The sequence below is a fragment of the Pseudophryne corroboree genome, chromosome 9 (genome assembly GCF_028390025.1).
Source record: "Pseudophryne corroboree isolate aPseCor3 chromosome 9, aPseCor3.hap2, whole genome shotgun sequence".
Lineage (NCBI taxonomy): Eukaryota > Metazoa > Chordata > Amphibia > Anura > Myobatrachidae > Pseudophryne > Pseudophryne corroboree.
This window is the reverse complement of record NC_086452.1, coordinates 60,955,231-60,974,868: the sequence shown is the minus strand read 5'-3', so window position 1 is coordinate 60,974,868 and position 19,638 is coordinate 60,955,231. Positions and strand designations below refer to the sequence as shown.

General features: G+C 46.8%; 1 protein-coding gene across 2 annotated transcripts in view; it reads left to right on the top strand.

Annotated features, from left to right (window-relative positions):
* The window catches only part of TOE1 (target of EGR1, exonuclease), a 54,384-nt gene that overhangs the window by 5,303 nt on the left and 29,443 nt on the right, over positions 1–19,638 (top strand). For both annotated transcript variants that reach the window (XM_063939426.1, XM_063939425.1), the window contains exons 3-4: positions 11,386–11,426; positions 12,272–12,368. In XM_063939426.1, the coding sequence (XP_063795496.1) occupies positions 11,386–11,426; positions 12,272–12,368 (138 nt within the window). The remainder of the gene's footprint in view (positions 1–11,385; positions 11,427–12,271; positions 12,369–19,638) is intronic.

The following is a 19,638-nucleotide window of genomic DNA, read 5'->3' as shown; positions in this document are numbered from 1 at the left end:
ATTTCGGCCCTATCCATTTTCTTTCAAAAAGAACTGGCTTCTCTTCCTGAGGTTCAGACGTTTGTAAAGGGAGTGCTGCATATTCAGCCCCCTTTTGTGCCTCCAGTGGCACCTTGGGATCTTAACGTGGTGTTGAGTTTCCTGAAGTCACACTGGTTTGAGCCACTCAAAACCGTGGAGTTAGCATGACCACCTTCCACGTGAGAAATTTTATTAGCCTTGGCTTCAGCTAGGCGTGTGTCAGAATTAGCGGCTTTGTCACATAAAAGCCCCTATCTGGTTTTCCATATGGACAGGGCAGAATTGCGGACCCGTCCACAATTTCTGCCAAAAGTGGTGTCCTCTTTTCATATGAACCAACCTATTGTGGTGCCTGTGGCTACTCGTGACTTGGAGGATTCCGAGTTACTAGATGTGGTCAGGGCTTTGAAGTTTTGTGTAGCCAGAACACGATTCAGCAGGCTCATTCTGCGGCTGGATTGCCGCTTCCAAAATCAGTAAAAGCCCACTCCACAAGGAAGGTGGGCTCTTGGGCGGCTGCCCGAGGGGTCTCGGCATTACAGCTTTGCCGAGCAGCTACTTGGTCAGGTTCGAACACTTTTGCAAAGTTTTACAAGTTTGATACCCTGGCTGAGGAGGACCTTGTGTTTGCTCATTCGGTGCTGCAGAGTCATCCGCACTCTCCCGCCCGTTTGGGAGCTTTGGTATAATCCCCATGGTCCTTACGGAGTACCCAACATCCACTAGGACGTTAGAGAAAATAAGATTTTACTTACCGGTAAATCTATTTCTCGTAGTCCGTAGTGGATGCTGGGCGCCCGTCCCAAGTGCGGACTTCTTCTGCAATACTTGTATATAGTTATTGCTTAAATAAGGGTTATGTTGTGGTTGCATCAGGGTTGATCTGATGCTCCGTTGTTGTTCATACTGTTAACTGGGTAAGTTTATCACAAGTGATTGGTGTGACTGGTATGAGTCTTGCCCTGGATTCCAAAATCCTTTCCTTGTACTGTCAGCTCTTCCGGGCACAGTTTCTCTAACTGAGGTCTGGAGGAGGGACATAGAGGGAGGAGCCAGAGCACACCAGTATCCAAATTCTTTCTTAAAGTGCCCTGTCTCCTGCGGAGCCCGTCTATTCCCCATGGTCCTTACGGAGTCCCCAGCATCCACTACGGACTACGAGAAATAGATTTACCGGTAAGTAAAATCTTATTTTCTCCCTGATTTGCGGCACTGATAGCCTCCTCTCCATCCCAGTGTTCTTTATTGTTGGTCCCCCAGCCCTGGGCAAGCACCTTACACGACCGCTGGGCCGGCGGAAGCGGCCGCTTCACCCCGCAGTCTGTGGCCTAGACGTCCTCCGGAAGCCGGGACCTGGAGTTTTGGTCGCGGCCGGACGGCGGGCTCCGTGGCGCGTACATCGCGGCGGACGCTCCTTACTGCGCCCCATCACGCAGGCGGACACTATAGACCCCGCAGCAGACAGTGGGGTCGAAGAGCACCTTGAGGATCTCCTGCAAAGACAGGGAAATACAGGTACTTACCCTCCTGGTGCCCCAGCCCCTCACCGCGGTGGCCATCTTGCCTGGCCCCCTTTAAACTTGATCTGCTCTCTGGCTGTAGCACTAAGGGGTGACTCTAGGGAGTGGGGCTGTCGCAGCCTTCACCCTACACTGACACCTCTGTCTGATTATAGTGGGTCACACTCCTACTATCTCACAATAACCATTATGCAGGACAGACCCATTTGTAAACCCTGTGCTGCAGCTTTACAGAATACTCCCTCTGGTGACCATCCTGAGGAAAATCCATCTGAGATGTGCATTCCTGCTCAAATATAAGAATCCGATTTTCAACCACGTCAGACGATCGGTGCCAAACCGTTGTTTCCTGATGAATGCTTTTCTAACCCGCTAAGACGTCCCAGCGGTTTTGTGCTATGGATGTGTGCTACGCAAGCCTGCCGCTGCCATTGATACCGTAATGAACTGTTGACTCCACCCCACAGGGAGCTACCCCGCTGAAGGCATCCTTCTGTGAGTTATGCAAACTTAGTTCACCTCGTTATCCTGACCTTAGTGAATCTAAGCTCCTCGATGCTAATTGAGTGATGCCCAGGAACAAGAAATCTTCTCAAAAGACCGGTACACCACCTCCACGGGGGACCATGTCGCAGTCCGCCATGAGACCATTCTTACAACCCACTCCGCCCGCATTTACAGAGAACCCTCCCCTCTCCCCGCCTGCCTCTCATCCATCCCCCTCCGGTGCAGATGCACCACATATCTGCCCTCCAGGAGGTAGGGATTTACAAGATATCTTGGCCTATATGAAAAATCTCCCCACTAAACAAGATCTACAAGATACTGTGAGACGTGAACTGGCTACCATGAGACAGGACATTTCCCATCTCTCCGACCAAATGTCGAATCTGGAGGATTTCCATGCCTCTTCCGACACGTTCCTGAAGTCATTGACGAATGCCATTGAAGCTCAGTCGACAGAGATCCGCTCTCTCCAAACACGGCTAACAGATTTGGATAACAGAGGGAGGAGAAATAACATCCGTGTACGGGGTTTGCCGGAAGACGTCCCTCAAACAGGCTTGATTGATGCTCTTACAAACATCTTCAACGAGATACTGGGTAATGATCCCAATGACACTATCACTTTCGACAGGGCCCATCGTGCTCTGAAACCAAGAGGTCTCTCCGCTGACAGACCACGTGATGTCATCTGCAGATTGCATTATTTTTCTCAAAAAGATGACATTATGCGCATTGTACGCCTACTCGACAGAGTCGATTTTAACGGTTCAATAATCCATATCTACCAAGACTTGTCCTGGCACACCCTCCAACAGCGGAAAGCCCTCAAGCCCCTAACAGATGAGCTCCGTAAACGCCAACTGAAATACCGTTGGGGCTTTCCCTTCAATCTCCAAGTCTCCTCTTCGGGGAAAACCCATATTCTCAACTCCCACTCTGATCTCCCTATGTTCTGTAATGGTCTTGGACTACCGGAACTTGACTTACGCGACTGGGACTTCCCTACTCCAGCATTGCCATCTCTCCGGTCCCCGAGTACTGGAATCCCCTGGCAGGAGGTGCGGAACGCTGGGAGGAAAAGAATCGACGACTCCCCCTCTGACTGACTCAAATGCTACCTGATTGATAACCTGTGATCATTTGTTTGTTCATGTTCCTCTTGCGCTGTCTCTCTAGGTTACAGTATGATGCTATTTCTAACCGCTAATGAGTCTTAATCTAATATCTTATTGTTGACGGGGCTAAACCCCTCCCATTATATATTAGGCCGTTGATTATTAGCTCCTGTTTCTCGACTATGAGATTTCTTTTATCCTACCATTTGAAGATTTCTTCCTGTTAACAAGGTTTACAGTTAGTTAAAACCATGTATGTGTAATGATTTTTGCATTATTTTTTTCCCATTTCTCAATATGCCTCTGACGGTGGCTCCCTCACTTGCCCCTTACCCGCTCCTGGCTGTTTTGCCTCTTGGGTTTCTGATCCTTAGATGGATCAGCTACCCCATTGCGGGTTTTTTGACTGTTATTGTTGTTTTTTCTACTTGCTCTGTTTCTTTCTCCTTCCTCCCTGTTCCTTTGTCTTTCCTCTTTCTGACCATTCCGGGCCCACCGCCTCCTACTATGACTTATGCCTCCCATGACATCCCCTGGTAGACTCATAATATCATCGATCAACGCGAAGGGCCTTAATGTACCAGAGAAAAGGGCCTCCCTTTTACGGTCTCTCTGGGCCGGTAGAGTAGATGTCGCATTGGTCCAAGAAACGCATTCTAGAATCTCAGCTCGTAGCCCCTCCCTGACTAACTACCGTTTCCCCCAGGCCTTTTATAATAACAACCCAGACTCTAAATCAACAGGTGTAGCTATATTTTTCTCTAGGACCCTTCAGCTGTCTGACATATCAGTTCATAAGCCGATCCCGGGTCGGCTTCTGGTAGTGCGTTGTAATATGTATGTGCCCTTACACATTTGTTGCACTTTATGCCCCAAATAGGGACCAGGTTCCATTCTTTCGTTCCGCCCTTTCCCAAATAGAACCTCTTCTTTCGGGTGTTGTTTTGGGGGTTGATTTGAATTGGATAATGGACCCATCCCTAGACTCTTCTTCTAATGCTCCCCGGACCTCCCAACGCCAGTACCGACAAGTGAGAAGACTGTTCCACGATCTCCAGCTGGCTGACTCCTGGAGGGTCCTTCACCCCTCCGATAGAGACTACTCATTCTATTCACCCCCCCCCACAAAGCTTACTCTCGTCTTGATTACCTATTCCTTAGTCACAGACATCTCCCCTTACTAATAGATTCTTCCATTGGCTCGATAACCTGGTCTGACCACGCCCCGGTGTCTATGACTCTTTCAACCCCCCAAACTACCCCAGGTCAATGGACCTGGCGTCTTAATGAATCCTTATTACAGGACCAATACTGCAGGGGAGAAATAGAGAAGGCCCTGACTGAATTTTTCTCCATAAATGATACCAACGATGTCTCTAAGATTATCCTGTGGGAAGCGCATAAATGCACCATACGGGGTAAACTTATACAGTTGGGTACATTTGTGAAAATAGAGGTCAGCACTAATCACCAAATTATTGCAGAGACTCCACTTTCTTGAATCCTCGCATAAAACGTCCCTGTCTGAGACCGATTACTTAGAACTTCTTGACACGCGGGCTCAACTTAAGAAAACCCTCACTGACAGTATCCAGCTTTCAGTCCGTAAATGCAACTCCAAGTACTACCAGTGGGGCAATAAACCTGGTCGCCTCCTGGCCCAGGCACTTAAGGCCCAACGCTCTTCACTGTTTATAAATAGTGTGAAGGACCCCGGGGGCACTCTCTGTTTCAAAACCCCTGAAATAGCTGCATGCTTCAAACAGTATTATTCTCTTTTATATAACCTAGAGAACCGACCCGATGGCGCCACCCCTCTTTTTGACATTCTAAAGGCGAAGGCGTATTTAGAAAAGGTGTCTTATCCCGTCCTACCTCCTTCAGATAGGGAAGCTTTGGAATTACCTTTTACCCCGCAAGAGCTGGAAAGCGCTATGACCTCGACACCCTCTGGTAAGAGTCCAGGGCCGGATGGCTTCACGCTTACTTACTATAAACAATTTAAAGGTTTCCTTTCCCCTTATCTCCTCCAGGCCTTTAATTCCATCTCACAATTAATGGTATTCCTATTATAACACAGAGGAATAAACTACTCTTACTATCTTAAATAGATCACTAACATCTATTTGAGTATAAGGATCTCAAGGGAATGAATATGATGTACAGTAATATCTTGTTAAAAGATTTGACCATTTATTACCATTAATTGTCACAGCTCTCTATGAGCCATAGTGATCCTATGATAAAATCTTGTGACAACTAAAAGATTGGATACTGTCAGAGCTTAACAACGGTTTCCTTTTAGTGGATACATTTGTATCCGAATGTTTCACATGCTCCTTTATCAGTGGGTACAACACTGCTCATGAAACCAGAACACACAGATATTATTGAGACCTTATAATAGAGCTTGTATATTAACTTTGAGATATAGAGAGACACAGTACACATTCAGCATTTTGATCAGTTTATTGAGAGACAATTTAGCAAAACATATAGTAAACCATTAGCATTATACAAGGTGACATCTGGAATTTGGCTCCAACGATCCTACATTTGGAATCCTGGGAAGGAATATATTTAATTTGTGGGACACCTATCCTTGGAGCCTTTTCAGCTGTCTAAAAAGTGTAATATAACACATATGGAATATTTCTGATACACTCTTGACCATTTATAGATTTTGCTAGTAATATATGAGCGAATCTGGTGACATCTAGTGCGCAGCATTTTTATTTTAAGACACTATTTCTTTTCTATTTACACGACTCTACTTTCCTTTTAATATTCGCTGGTTTTAACATATATTTCAATAAAAGTTATATCTTAATACAAGATTGTGTGCACCACCTTAGGGCATTTCGAATTCTTTCTTCTTTTTTCTTTAATTCCATCTCCACAGATGCCCATTTTTCAGGCCAGTCCTTAGAAGCCCACATTTCTGTTCTTCCTAAGCCCGGTAAAGACCCCTCGGTGTACCCCAGTTATAGGCCCATATCTCTTCTAAATGTCGATGTCAAACTTTTCGCAAAACTGATGGCGAACAGACTGAATGTATTCCTGCCTTCTCTAATTCACAACGACCAGGTGGGCTTTATCCCAAACCGTGAGGCTAAGGATAATACCACCAAGGTTTTGAGCCTAATACACATAGCGTCACAGGGTAACTCCCCCACTGTGTTGCTATCCACTGATGCTGAAAAGGCCTTTGATAGAGTCAGTTGGGGTTTTATGAGGTCTGTACTGGCGCACATCGGATTGGGCCCCCTAGCACTTGGTAGGATTATGGGACTTTATAGATCGCCCACAGCTCGGGTTCGAGTTAACGGTTCCTTATCCGATCCCTTCTCCATAGGTAATGGGACACGACAAGGCTGCCCACTGTCCCTCTTACTCTTTGTCCTTTGTATCGAAGCTCTTGCTAGAGCTATCAGGGCCAATGATTGTATTACTGGTCTGAGAGTTGGTGATACAGAGCACAAACTTTCCCTGTTTGCAGACGATTTATTAGCTACAATAATGCACCCGGTTTCCTCCCTCCCCCATCTTATGAAAGAGCTGTCCAATTTCGGTTCACTTTCCAATTTTAAGATCAACATGTCCAAATCCTGCGCCTTGAACATCTCCACCCCTCCCGATACAGTGGTTAAACTTAAACAATCTTTCCCCTTTACTTGGAATACCTCCCATTTGTCCTACTTGGGAATACAATTACCGAGCGATCTCTCCCGTTTGGTTTCATTGAATTTTATGCCCCTTCTCCGAAACTCTCAGGGCCGACTACAGTAGATGGTACCTCAAACCACTTTCCTGGCTGGGGAGGGTGAATGTTGTGAAGATGAATACTCTCCCTAAGCTACACTATAAACTTCAGGCTCTTCCCATACGGATCCCAGACTCCTGGTTCAAGTCCATTCAACTCTTGATACAACAATTTGTCTGGTCCCGGAAACGGCCTAGAATTAGTCGGTCCACTATGATTCGCCCCACCCGATGCGGTGGTTTCCAGCTACCTGATATCAGAGGCTATTATTGGGCAATCCTGCTTAATAGGGTCTTGGATTGGACGAGGAATCGGGACACAAAGCAGTGGGTAGTTCTGGAGGGGCTTTATATGCAACAATACCCTGAGATCTTCCCTTGGCTCCCTTCCCTTCCTCCCCTCACCCAACTGTCACCGCGACCCTTTCCTTTTGGAAAAAAGCGCGCCGCTGGCCCTTCCTCTCTTCTGATTTCGGCCGTTGACCGCTTTTCTAGCCAACCCTGACTTTCTACCCGGCTTAACACTCTCTCACTTTCGCAATTGGGCTCTTGAAGGGCTCTTCAGGGTAGGCCAGCTGGCGATCTCCTCAGGAGTCAGACAGTTCTCGGAAGTGCGATCTAAATGGGAGATTCCACAACACGACTTTTGGAAATATTTACAGCTTAGACATTTTTTGCATTCCAAACACAGATATCTTCTAGCCTCTAGGGAACTAACACCGTTTGAGAGACTGTCTCTCTACGTGTAACCCCCAGCATACTGTTTCCACACTTTACAAATTATTACAGAGTCCCGGCGCTCAGGCGCCTCCACCTTACCAGTCAGCTTGGGAGAAGGACCTCGGGTTTCAACTATCAGACAAAGATTGGCGGATGATATTCCTCAAATCCCACAATAGTTCAGTCTGTATAAACTTTTAATGAGATAGTACAGACACCCCTCCCTCCTCCACTTCATGTACCCCGGACAGACAGGTGCTGGAGATGTCTTAACACCACTGGTTCCCTACTGCACATCTGGTGGAATTGCTCCTTACTTCGGCCATACTGGGTTGATGTAATCTCTATTTCCCAAGACATACTTCATACCCCCGTCCCCTCCGACCCGGCCTTCTGGTTGCTTTCCCACTTTTCTGTCACTGGCTCAGTATAAAACATCACTACTCCGCCATCTGTCTAATGCAGCACGGGCAGTTATTCCCACTCTATGGAGGTCATCATCCCCACCCACAAGGAAAACATGGTTCACTAGAATTAACTATTATATGAATATGGAGAACATCCTCCTGGTCTCCAGAGATAGACTTCCAGAATTCATGGCCACTTGGTTACCCTGGATAGAATATACGTCCTCAAAAGAGTACAAAGACTACATATATGCTACTAAATGATCTGAGTTTCGCAGGTGATTGATTAAAGAGATTGCAATCCCTTTCCCCTTTGTCTGATGGCCCCCCAGGTTTGGTCACACTGTTTATCTTCTACTCTTTCCTTCACTTCAAATCTTGCTCTTTTCTAGAGTACTTCGATTGTGTTACATATGTTACTATGATTGCACTCACTGTTTAGACAAATAACGAGTAGGTATTGCGATGATTCCATAGAACACCCTATCAAGGTCTGTGTCTGCACTGTCTTCCAGTGTTCAGGGTGGCAAGTTATCATGCTCCTTATGGCTAATATGCAATTGACGTTAATTATGTGTCTTGAAGCTCTTTTTGTCTAATGTGATGTAATCTTTATATTTTCCTAAATAAAAACAGATTATACAAAAAAGAAATGACCTCTGACGTCAGGCAAAGGAGCTAGGCCAGTGGGATTTTTTTTTTTTTACTATCCACGCCACCAACTACTCCCTTTAGTAACCCAGCGGCGAGCCCGAGCGTGGCGAGCGTACATTTCGGGTACCTTGTTTGGGCCTTGCTCATCCCCCTGGCGATGTTAGAGGTCCTTTCTCCAACTTGGTTTTAGCCATAACCATTCGAAGTGACATCTTACACTATACATAGCCTTACCATACCATCCCTTTAAACTGGACGCTCATGAATTACACAGGTTCTGTGGCTGATTTAAACCAGGTGAAATGCAGGCTTGAAGTCGGCCATCCACAGAACCTGTGTAATTCATGAGTGTCTCAGTTTAAAGGGATTGTATGGTAAGCCTTGATACGCATCATGTACCACACATTCTTTCATCACTTTATGAAAAGAGGCAGCTAGGGGGAAATCACAGACCCAAAGTTTTATTGAGAAACCGACACTTTAGAAAAAGTTTCCTCCATACTGTGTAGGATAGACTAGTCTTAGCCTGCGATAGACAATTCTCCCTCAGTTGGAGGTATTTTTCTGGCAACCCACAAAGCGTCCTTAACATTGGGGGTCATTCCGAGTTGTTCGCTCGTTAATTGTTTCTCGCAACGGAGCGATTAGTCGCTAATGCGCATGCACAATGTCCGCAGTGTGACTGCGCCAAGTAAATTTGCTATGCAGTTAGGAATTTTACTCACGGCATTACGAGGTGTTTTCTTCGTTCTGGTGATCGTAATGTGATTGACAGGAAGTGGGTGTTTCTAGGCGGAAACTGGCCGTTTTATGGGAGTGTGTGAAAAAACGCTACCGTTTCTGGGAAAAACGCGGGAGTGGCTGGAGAAACGGAGGAGTGTCTGGGCGAACGCTGGGTGTGTTTGTGACGTCAAACCAGGAACGACAAGCACTGAACTGATCGCACTGGCAGAGTAAGTCTCGAGCTACTCAGAAACTGCACAGAGAAGTCTTTTCGCAATATTGCGAATCTTTCGTTCGCAATTTTGAAAAGCTAAGATTCACTCCCAGTAGGCGGCGGCTTAGCGTGTGCAAAGCTGCTAAAAGCAGCTTGCGAGCGAACAACTCGGAATGACCCCCATTGTACATAAGGCACCAAGCTTTCTGGGTCACCCCATAGATGCGCATGCAGGTATTAGTCTAAGTGGTGGGAAAGGATCTTCCTGGACACACTGAGTTCATATTCCATATCCAACAGAATCTGTGCAAAGGGACAGTCCCAAAAGATGTGCATAGATGTTACTTTATTAGTGATGCACAAGAGACAATGACTGTATCTGCACAGTAGTGCATGAAGGCCCTGAGGAGGAAACTGTACCTAGATAGCCATTCATGTCGAGTACAGAAGTATCCTAATTGGTATTCTAGCATGTTGTCTGCAGCTCCCACTTTCTGTAAAGTACAGGAAGAGACTTCAAGCCAGAGATGATGCGATTCTCGAAAATCACATCACCTTGACACCCGTTGCGCGAATTTCACTTGGAAGTGGGTGGGACGTGGATAGATGATATACTCTTCTAGGGCATAGGTTCTCAAACTCGGTCCTCAGGACCCCACACAGTCCATGTTTTGCAGGTAACCCAGCAGGTGCACAGGTGTATTAATTACTCACTGACACATTTTAAAAGGTCCACAGGTGGAGCTAATTATTTCACTTGTGATTCTGCGAGTAGATCTGCAAAACATGCACTGTGTGGGGTCCTGAGGACTGAGTTTGAGAACCTGTGTTCTAGGGAGTCTGTGGGCCTCCCGAATAGTAGAGTCCCCCAGCTGTTCAGGGAAAGGCATGGAGATATCCTCTGCAGGGAGAGCCCTACTAATGGGCGGAGGATTTCATTACGCAGTTATCGGAGACTGAGTTAGGGATGGCCATTAAATAGTGGAGGTATGGCCGTCATTGCAGCAAGCCGTGTGATGGCATGCAGCCATTGCAAGGTAACCATTGGATAGTTTTACCATCAGTGGATGGTGGTGCGCATGTGCAGTGGGCAGTTGAAGTTTTGTACAGGTGCAGAGGAGCCAAGCTATAGAGACACAGAGTGTATGCAGCAGGAGTCCCATCAGTAGCATCAGATATAAGCATCACAGTCCTGACATTGATTGGGGAAAAGCATCTCCATAGCATCGACAACATCAGTGGTTGATTTTCAATGGCCATCTGTAGAGTCATGATAGGTAAGTGTTAGATTATCTGTAGTTATTTCCACAAGGGCAGCTATTACCCATCATTAGAAAAACCTTCTCCTAATTCTAAATGCAGCGTAGGATTAGCTCCAGTACCACTTCCTCATGTAGTTCTATTAGTGTTCATTCTGTGATACAACAAGTACAGTTCCTCTTTCCTTCCCGGGGTGTAGCTCTCTGCTCTGGTGCTTCTAGCTCACTCTGGTCTGTATTTCAGTATTGAGATACAGACCAGAGTGTGCTAGAAGCACCAAAGCAGAGAGCAACACCCCAGGCAGGAAAGAGGAACTGCATGGGTTGTGACAGGTGCTAAAATGAACAATAAACCTTCCTTGGTGGAAGACGATCCTATAATTTCCTCAGAAGTGTATTTACAATGAGTTCTGGAAAATCTGTAATATAAATTAATTCTAAAAAAATAATCCATCTGAATCACTGTGTGTTATGTACTTAAAGGAACTGAGTGGCCTGGGATCCAGAAAGAGTTTGCTGAACCAGTAAGTTATTGCAGTGCTATTGTGGTTGTTACCCTGTGTATATAGGGGCATTTCACAGGGAGATAGAAAGCCTTTAAATAATATTTTATGTTATATGCCCCATATATGTGCTGTTACTATTTACCAATGTAATACAGGTTGAGTATCCCATATCCAAATATTCCGAAATACGGAATATTCCGAAATACGGACTTTTTTGAGGGAGAGTGAAAAAGTGAAACCTTTGTTTTTTGATGGCTCAATGAACACAAACTTTGTTTAATACACAGTTATTAATAATACTGTATTAAATTACCTTCAGGCTGTGTATATAAGGTGTATATGAAACATAAATGAATTGTGTGAATGTACACACACTTTGTTTAATGCACAAAGTTATAAAAAATATTGGCTAAAATCACCTTCAGGCTGTGTGTATAAGGTGTGTATGATACATAAATGCATTCTGTGCTTAGACTTGGGTCCCATCGCCATGATATCTCATTATGGTATGCAATTATTCCAAAATACGGTAAAATCCCATATCCAAAATACCTCTGGTCCCAAGCATTTTGGATAAGGGATACTCAACCTGTATATGTAAATTCCTGCTGAGAAGCCAGAGAGAGATGTGTTTTCTTCGTTACACCATCAGTAGTGATGTGTTGTATGCTTTGTGTACAGTTTGTGTGTGTGTGTGTGTGTGTGTGTGTGTGTGTGTGTGTGTCACAATTTAGGAAGGGGTAGAAATGAGATTGAATTAATTGCTGAATCACAGAAAAATGCATTTGGAAACTTCTTGTTGTTTTCATCACGTTTTGCCCAGCAGCAGTCTCTGCATTGGAGTAATGTCTGTTGTGTTGTAGATGCGTGGAGGAGCGGTATACAGCCATTTGTCACGCTGCTCGCACGCGCTCCATACTATCCCTGGGAATTGCCTGCTTCAAACAGCTTCCTGACAAGGTAAGTGGGGGCCTGGGTGAGTGTCTCTGGCACGCCAGATCCTTTGTAAGATCTCCTATTATATCTCAACAGTGATGAGGGAAAGCTACAGTGGAGAAACCTGGGGGGATCATCAGAGCATTACATCAAGAGTTAAATGATATTTAAGTCTATTGTTGATTTGTTTATCCAGGGGTAGACGACGTGTAGCATACTCCCGTTGCTGGGGAACTACACATCCCAGCATACCCTGCCACATTTTTTCCGTTAGGACATGCCAATGCTGGCAGGGCATGTTGGGATGTATAGTTCCACTGTGCTAGAGTAATTGATGTTGCCTGTTGGGATAATGGTCACAAGAAGTGCGCAGCGGATGTGAAAGTGACTGTTAGGCCACATAGAGAGTCTTTAGCCAGGATGCCGGGTTTATTGGTGAAAAACAGGTACAGCGTTGTGCAGGAACATGATGGTAATGCATGGATTAACATCAGTGGTATCAAACACAGGGTATTACAGCTAATAGGTGTCTCCTCTCAAGAGCTACGTACTGCATGTGTGTGCAGTACTGTGACACACACAGTAAGGATAGCTGCAGTAGCACATCAGGTTGGAGGTTGCACCTCCCTGCAGACTCTGGGTCCTAGTGCTGCTCTCCCAGCAGCTTACTCCTGTGTTAAACCATATCAGAAGTAGTGTATTTAAGTACAGAAATCTCCCAGGCAATGACTGGGTAAAATAATAATACAGCAGTAGGAGGAGGAATAAGAATTCATACTATTGGGTATATTCAATTAGTGTTGGAAACTGCCATCTTGTCGGAAAAACGGCAGAAGGGGTTCCGACCTATTCAGTCCGGGCTCAGTTTTTCCGACAAGTCGGGAAATCTGAGTCGTCGGAATACACGCGGATCGGCGGCTTCAGCCGGCATTGAATAGAGTGCTGTCAGGTCCTTTCCGTCGGAAAGGACTCGACAGTTGTTGAATACGGCCCAATAGGGGAGAGGGGGAGATGGGTGTAAAGAGGGGCGTTTAATTAGGATGATGAGAGGGGATTAGATGGTAAGGAGTAATTGTCAGAAATACAGTGATTGACTAAGAATATGGGTTGGTCTCATGGTAATCAATTCATTGAGACCAAATGTAACATAATACATTGCAGTACAGGACCCTTGTTCTGTAATGGAGATAGAGGCAGATTCCGGTTTCTTCCAGTTGACTGCAATATTGTAATTAGCAGTGACTAAGCTGAGATGAATCCGGGTGTGTAAGTGCTGGGAAGGATGGAATAAAACAAACGGGGCTCTCACTCTTAGATACGGACACTGATGGAACTCTTACCTGTATTTCTCTGACGTCCTAGTGGATGCTGGGGACTCCGTAAGGACCATGGGGAATAGCGGCTCCGCAGGAGACTGGGCACAAAAGTAAAGCTTTAGAACTACCTGGTGTGCACTGGCTCCTCCCCCTATGACCCTCCTCCAAGCCTCAGTTAGATTTTTGTGCCCGAACGAGAAGGGTGCACACTAGGTGGCTCTCCTGAGCTGCTTAGTGAAAAGTTTAGTTTTAGGTTTTTTATGTTCAGTGAGACCTGCTGGCAACAGGCTCACTGCATCGAGGGACTAAGGGGAGAAGAAGCGAACTCACCTGCGTGCAGAGTGGATTGGGCTTCTTAGGCTACTGGACATTAGCTCCAGAGGGACCGATCACAGGCCCAGCCATGGATAGGTCCCAGAGCCGCGCCGCCGGCCCCCTTACAGAGCCAGAAGACAGAAGAGGTCCTGTCTTCAACAAGGTAGCGCACAGCACTGCAGCTGTGCGCCATTGCTCTCAGCACACTTCACACTCCGGTCACTGAGGGTGCAGGGCGCTGGGGGGGGGGGCGCCCTGAGACGCAATAAAAACACCTTGGATGGCAAAAAAATGCATCACATATAGCTCCTGGGCTATATGGATGAATTTAACCCCTGCCAGAATACACAGAAAAACGGGAGATAAGGCCGCCGAGAAGGGGGCGGAGCCTATCTCCTCAGCACACTGGCGCCATTTTCCCTCACAGCTCCGTTGGAGGGAAGCTCCCTGGCTCTCCCCTGCAGTCACTACACTACAGAAAGGGTTAAAAAAGAGAGGGGGGCACTAATTACGCGCAGTATTAAAAATACAGCAGCTATAAGGGGAAAAACACTTATATAAGGTTATCCCTGTATATATATAGCGCTCTGGTGTGTGCTGGCAAACTCTCCCTCTGTCTCCCCAAAGGGCTAGTGGGGTCCTGTCCTCTATCAGAGCATTCCCTGTGTGTGTGCTGTGTCGGTACGTTTGTGTCGACATGTATGAGGAGAAAAATGATGTGGAGACGGAGCAGATTGCCTGTAATAGTGATGTCACCCCCTAGGGGGTCGACACCTGAGTGGATGAACTGTTGGAAGGAATTACGTGACAGTGTCAGCTCTGTATAAAAGACAGTGGTTGACATGAGACAGCCGGCTACTCAGCTTGTGCCTGTCCAGACGTCTCATAGGCCGTCAGGGGCTCTAAAGCGCCCGTTACCTCAGATGGCAGATATAGACGCCGACACGGATAATGACTCCAGTGTCGACGGTGAAGAGACAAATGTGACTTCCAGTAGGGCCACACGTTACATGATTGAGGCAATGAAAAATGTTTTACACATTTCTGATAATACGAGTACCACCAAAAAGGGGTATTATGTTCGGTGAGGAAAAACTACCTGTAGTTTTCCTGAATCTGAGAAATTAAATGAGGTGTGTGATGATGCGTGGGTTTCCCCCGATAACAACTGATAATTTCTAAAATGTTATTGGCATTATATCCTTTCCCGCCAGAGGTTAGGGTACGTTGGGAAACACCCCCTAGGGTGGATAAAGCGCTCACACGCTTGTAAGAACAAGGGCTCTACCCTCTCCTGAGATGGCAGCCCTTAAGGATCCTGCTGATAGAAAGCAGGAGGGTATCCTAAAATGTATTTACACACATACTGGTGTTATACTGCGACCAGCAATCGCCTCAGCCTGGATGTGCAGTGCTGGGTTGGCGTGGTCGGATTCCCTGACTGAAAATATTGATACCCTAGATAGGGACAGTATATTATTGCCTATAGAGCATTTAAAAGATGCATTTCTATATATGCGTGATGCACAGCGGAATATTTGCCGACTGGCATCAAGTCTAAGTGCGTTGTCCATTTCTGCCAGTAGAGGGTTATGGACACGACAGTGGTCAGGTGATGCGGATTCCAAACGGCATTTGGAAGTATTGCCTTATTAAGGGGAGGAGTTATTTGGGGTCGGTCTTTCAGACCTGGTGGCCATGGCAACAGCTGGGAAATCCACGTTTGTACCCCAGGTCGCCTCTCAACATAAGAAGACGCCGTATTATCAGGCACAGTCCTTTTGTGGGCAAGCGGGCAAAAGGTTCCTCATTTCTGCCCCGTGACAGAGGGAGAGGAAAAAGGCTGCAGAAATCGGCCAGTTCCCAGGAACAGAAGCCCTCTCCCGCCTCTGCCAAGCCCTCAGTATGACGCTGGGGCTTTACAAGCAGAATCAGGCACGGTGGGGGCCCGTCTCAATGAATTTCAGCGCGCAGTGGGCTCACTCGCAATTAGACCCCTGGATCCTTCAGGTGATATCTCAGGGGTACAAATTGGAATTCGAGACGTCTCCCCCTCGCCGTTTCCTAAAGTCGGCTTTACCGATGTCTCCCTCTGACAGGGAGGCAGTTTTGGAAGCCATTCACAAGCTGTATTCCCAGCAGGTGATAATCAAGGTACCCCTCCTGCAACAGGGAACGGGGTATTATTCCACACTGTTGTGGTACCGAAGCCGGACGGCCCGGTGAGACCGATTCTAAATCTAAAATCTTGAACACTTACATACGGAGGTTCAAATTCAAGATTGAGTCACTCAGAGCAGTGATTGCGAACCTGGAAGAAGGGGACTACATGATGTCTCGGGACATCAAGGATGCTTACCTTCATGTCCCAATTTACCCTTCTCACCAAGGGTACCTCAGGTTTGTGGTACAGAACTGTCACTATCAGTTTCAGACGCTGCCGTATGGATGGTCCACGGCACCCCGGGTCTTTACCAAGGTAATGGCCGAAATGATGATACTCTTTCGAAGGAAGGGAATTTTAGTTATCCCTTACTTGGACGATTCCCTGATAAGGGTAAGATCCAGGGAACAGTTGGAGGTCGGTGTAGCACTATCTCAGGTAGTGTTGCGGCAGCACGATTGGATTCTCAATATTCCAAAATCGCAGCTGATTCCGACGACTCGTCTTCTGTTCCTAGGGATGATCCTGGACACAGTCCAGAAAAAGGTGTTTCTCCCGGAGGAGAAAGTCGGGAACCTCCTATAACCGAGCCAAGTCTCAGTACATCAATGAAAGGGTTCTGGGAAAAATGGTGGCTTCCTACGAAGCAATCCCATTCGGCAGATTCCACGCAAGAACTTTCCAGTGGGACCTGCTGGACAAATGGTCCGGGTCGCATCTTCAGATGCATCAGCGGATAACCCTGTCACCAAGCACAAGGGTGTCTCTCCTGTGGTGGTTGCAGAGTGCTCATCTTCTAGAGGGCCGCAGATTTGACATTCAGGACTGGGTCCTGGTGACCACGGATGCCAGCCTGCGAGGCTGGGGAGCAGTCACACAGGGAAGGAATTTCCAGAGCTTATGGTCAAGCCTGGAGACATCACTTCACATAAATATCCTGAAGCTAAGGGCCATTTACAATGCTCTAAGCTCAGCAAGACCTCTGCTTCAAGGTCACCCGGAGTTGATCCATTCGGACAACATCACGGCAGTCACCCACGTAAACAGACAGGGTGACACAAGAAGCAGGAGGGCAAGGCAGAAGCTGCAAGGATTCTTCGCTGGGCGGAAAATCATGTGATAGCACTGTCAGCAGTATTCATTCCGGGAGTGGACAACTGGGAAGCAGACTTCCTCAGCAGACACGACCCCCACCCGGGAGAGTGGGGACTTCACCCAGAAGTCTTCCACATGTTTATAAAACTCGACAAGTATTGCGCCAGGTCAAGGGACCCTCAGGCAATAGCTGTAGACGCTCTGGTAACACAGTGGGTGTACCATTCAGTGTATGTGTTCCCTCCTCTGCCTCTCATACCCAAGGTACTGAGAATTATAAGATGGAGAGGAGTAAGCACTATATTCGTGGCTCCGGATTGGCCAAGAAGTACTTGGTAACCGGAAATTCAAGAGATGCTCACGGAGGATCCGTGGCCTCTACCTCTAAGAAGGGACCTGCTCCAGCAAGGACCCTGTCTGTTCCAAGACTTACCGCGGCTGCGTTTGACGGCATGGCGGTTGAACGCCGGATCCTGAAGGAGAAAGGCATTCCGGATGAAGTCATTCCTATCCTGATCAAAGCCAGGAAAGATATAACCGCAAAACATTATCACCGCATTTGGCGAAAATATGTTGCGTGGTGCGAGGCCAGTAAGGCCCGACGGAGGAATTTTCAACTAGGTCGATTCCTACATTTCCTGCAAACAGGAGTGTCTATGGGCCTGAAATGGGGGTCCATTAAGGTTCAAATTTCGGCCCTGTCAATTTTCTTCCAAAAAGAACTAGCTTCAGTCCCTGAAGTTCAGACGTTTGTGAAAGGGGTACTGTATATACAGCCTCCTTTTGTGCCTCCAGTGGCACCTTGGGATCTAAATGTAGTTTTTGGGTTCCAAAAGTCACATTGGTTTGAACCACTTAAATATGTGGAGTTAAAATATCTCGCATGGAAAGTGGTCATGCTGTTGGCCCTGGCCTGGGCCAGGTGTTTGTCAGAATTGGCGGCTTTATCCTGTAAAAGCCCTCATCTGATTTTCCATTCGGACAGGGCGGAATTGAGGACTTGTCCTCAGTTTCTCCCTAAGGGGGTTTTCAGCGTTTCACCTGAATCAACCTATTGTGGTGCCTGCGGCTACTAGGGACTTGGAGGACTCCAAGTTGCTAGACGTTGTCAGGGCCCTGGAAATATAGGTTTCCAGGACGGCTGGAGTCAGAAAATCTGACTCGTTGTTTATTCTGTATGCACCTAACAAGCTGGGTGCTCCTGCTTCTAAGCAGACTATTGCTCGTTGGATTTGTAGTACAATTCAGCTTGCACATTCTGTGACAGGCCTGCCACAGCCAAAATCTGTAAAAGCCCATTCCACAAGGAAGGTGGGCTCATCTTGGGCGGCTGCCCGAGGGGTCTTGGCTTTACAACTTTGCCGAGCAGCTACTTGGTCAGGAGCAAATACGTTTGTAAAATTCTACAAATTTGATACCCTGGCTGAGGAGGACCTGGAGTTCTCTCATTTGGTGCTGCAGAGTCATCCGCACTCTCCCGCCCGTTTGGGAGCTTTGGTATAATCCCCATGGTCCTTACGGAGTCCCCAGCATCCACTAGGACGTCAGAGAAAATAAGAATTTACTTACCGATAATTCTATTTCTCGTAGTCCGTAGTGGATGCTGGGCGCCCATCCCAAGTGCGGATTGTCTGCAATACTGGTACATAGTTATTGTTACCAAAAAAATCGGGTTATTGCTGTAGTGAGCCATCTTTTCTAGAGGCTCCTCTGTTATCATGCTGTTTACTGGGTTTAGATCACAAGTTATATGGTGTGATTGGTGTGGCTGGTATGAGTCTTACCCGGGATTCAAAATCCTTCCTTATTGTGTACGCTCGTCCGGGCACAGTATCCTAACTGAGGCTTGGAGGAGGGTCATAGGGGGAGGAGCCAGTGCACACCAGGTAGTTCTAAAGCTTTACTTTTGTGCCCAGTCTCCTGCGGAGCCGCTATTCCCCATGGTCCTTACGGAGTCCCCAGCATCCACTACGGACTACGAGAAATAGAATTATCGGTAAGTAAATTCTTATTTTTACTTAAGCCAGACCCATTCCTTGCAGGTAATTTCTGCTTTGTCCTCTTCCCATTTGATTACATGTTGGTCCTTCAAGGGCTGATTGTCGGATAATAATTGGGAGAGGTGTGTGTATGACAAAAGACCAAATGTGTTAAATGGAACGGCAAATAATTAATCTGGAGATTGGGACAACCTAGACTTTTGAAGATTCTTTAGGAAAATGGAGAAAACACATTCCGGAGGGGTCTGGAAAAGGTAGAGCAATGTCGGAAGGACAGTCAGGAGATACACATCATGTTGCAGTCCACAAAGTTTCTGTTGATGCTAAGCATGGAAACATTTCCAGCAGCGATATGGTTATGAGTAGAGGATGAGTGGGTTCGGATTTACTCGGTTCTTTACGCC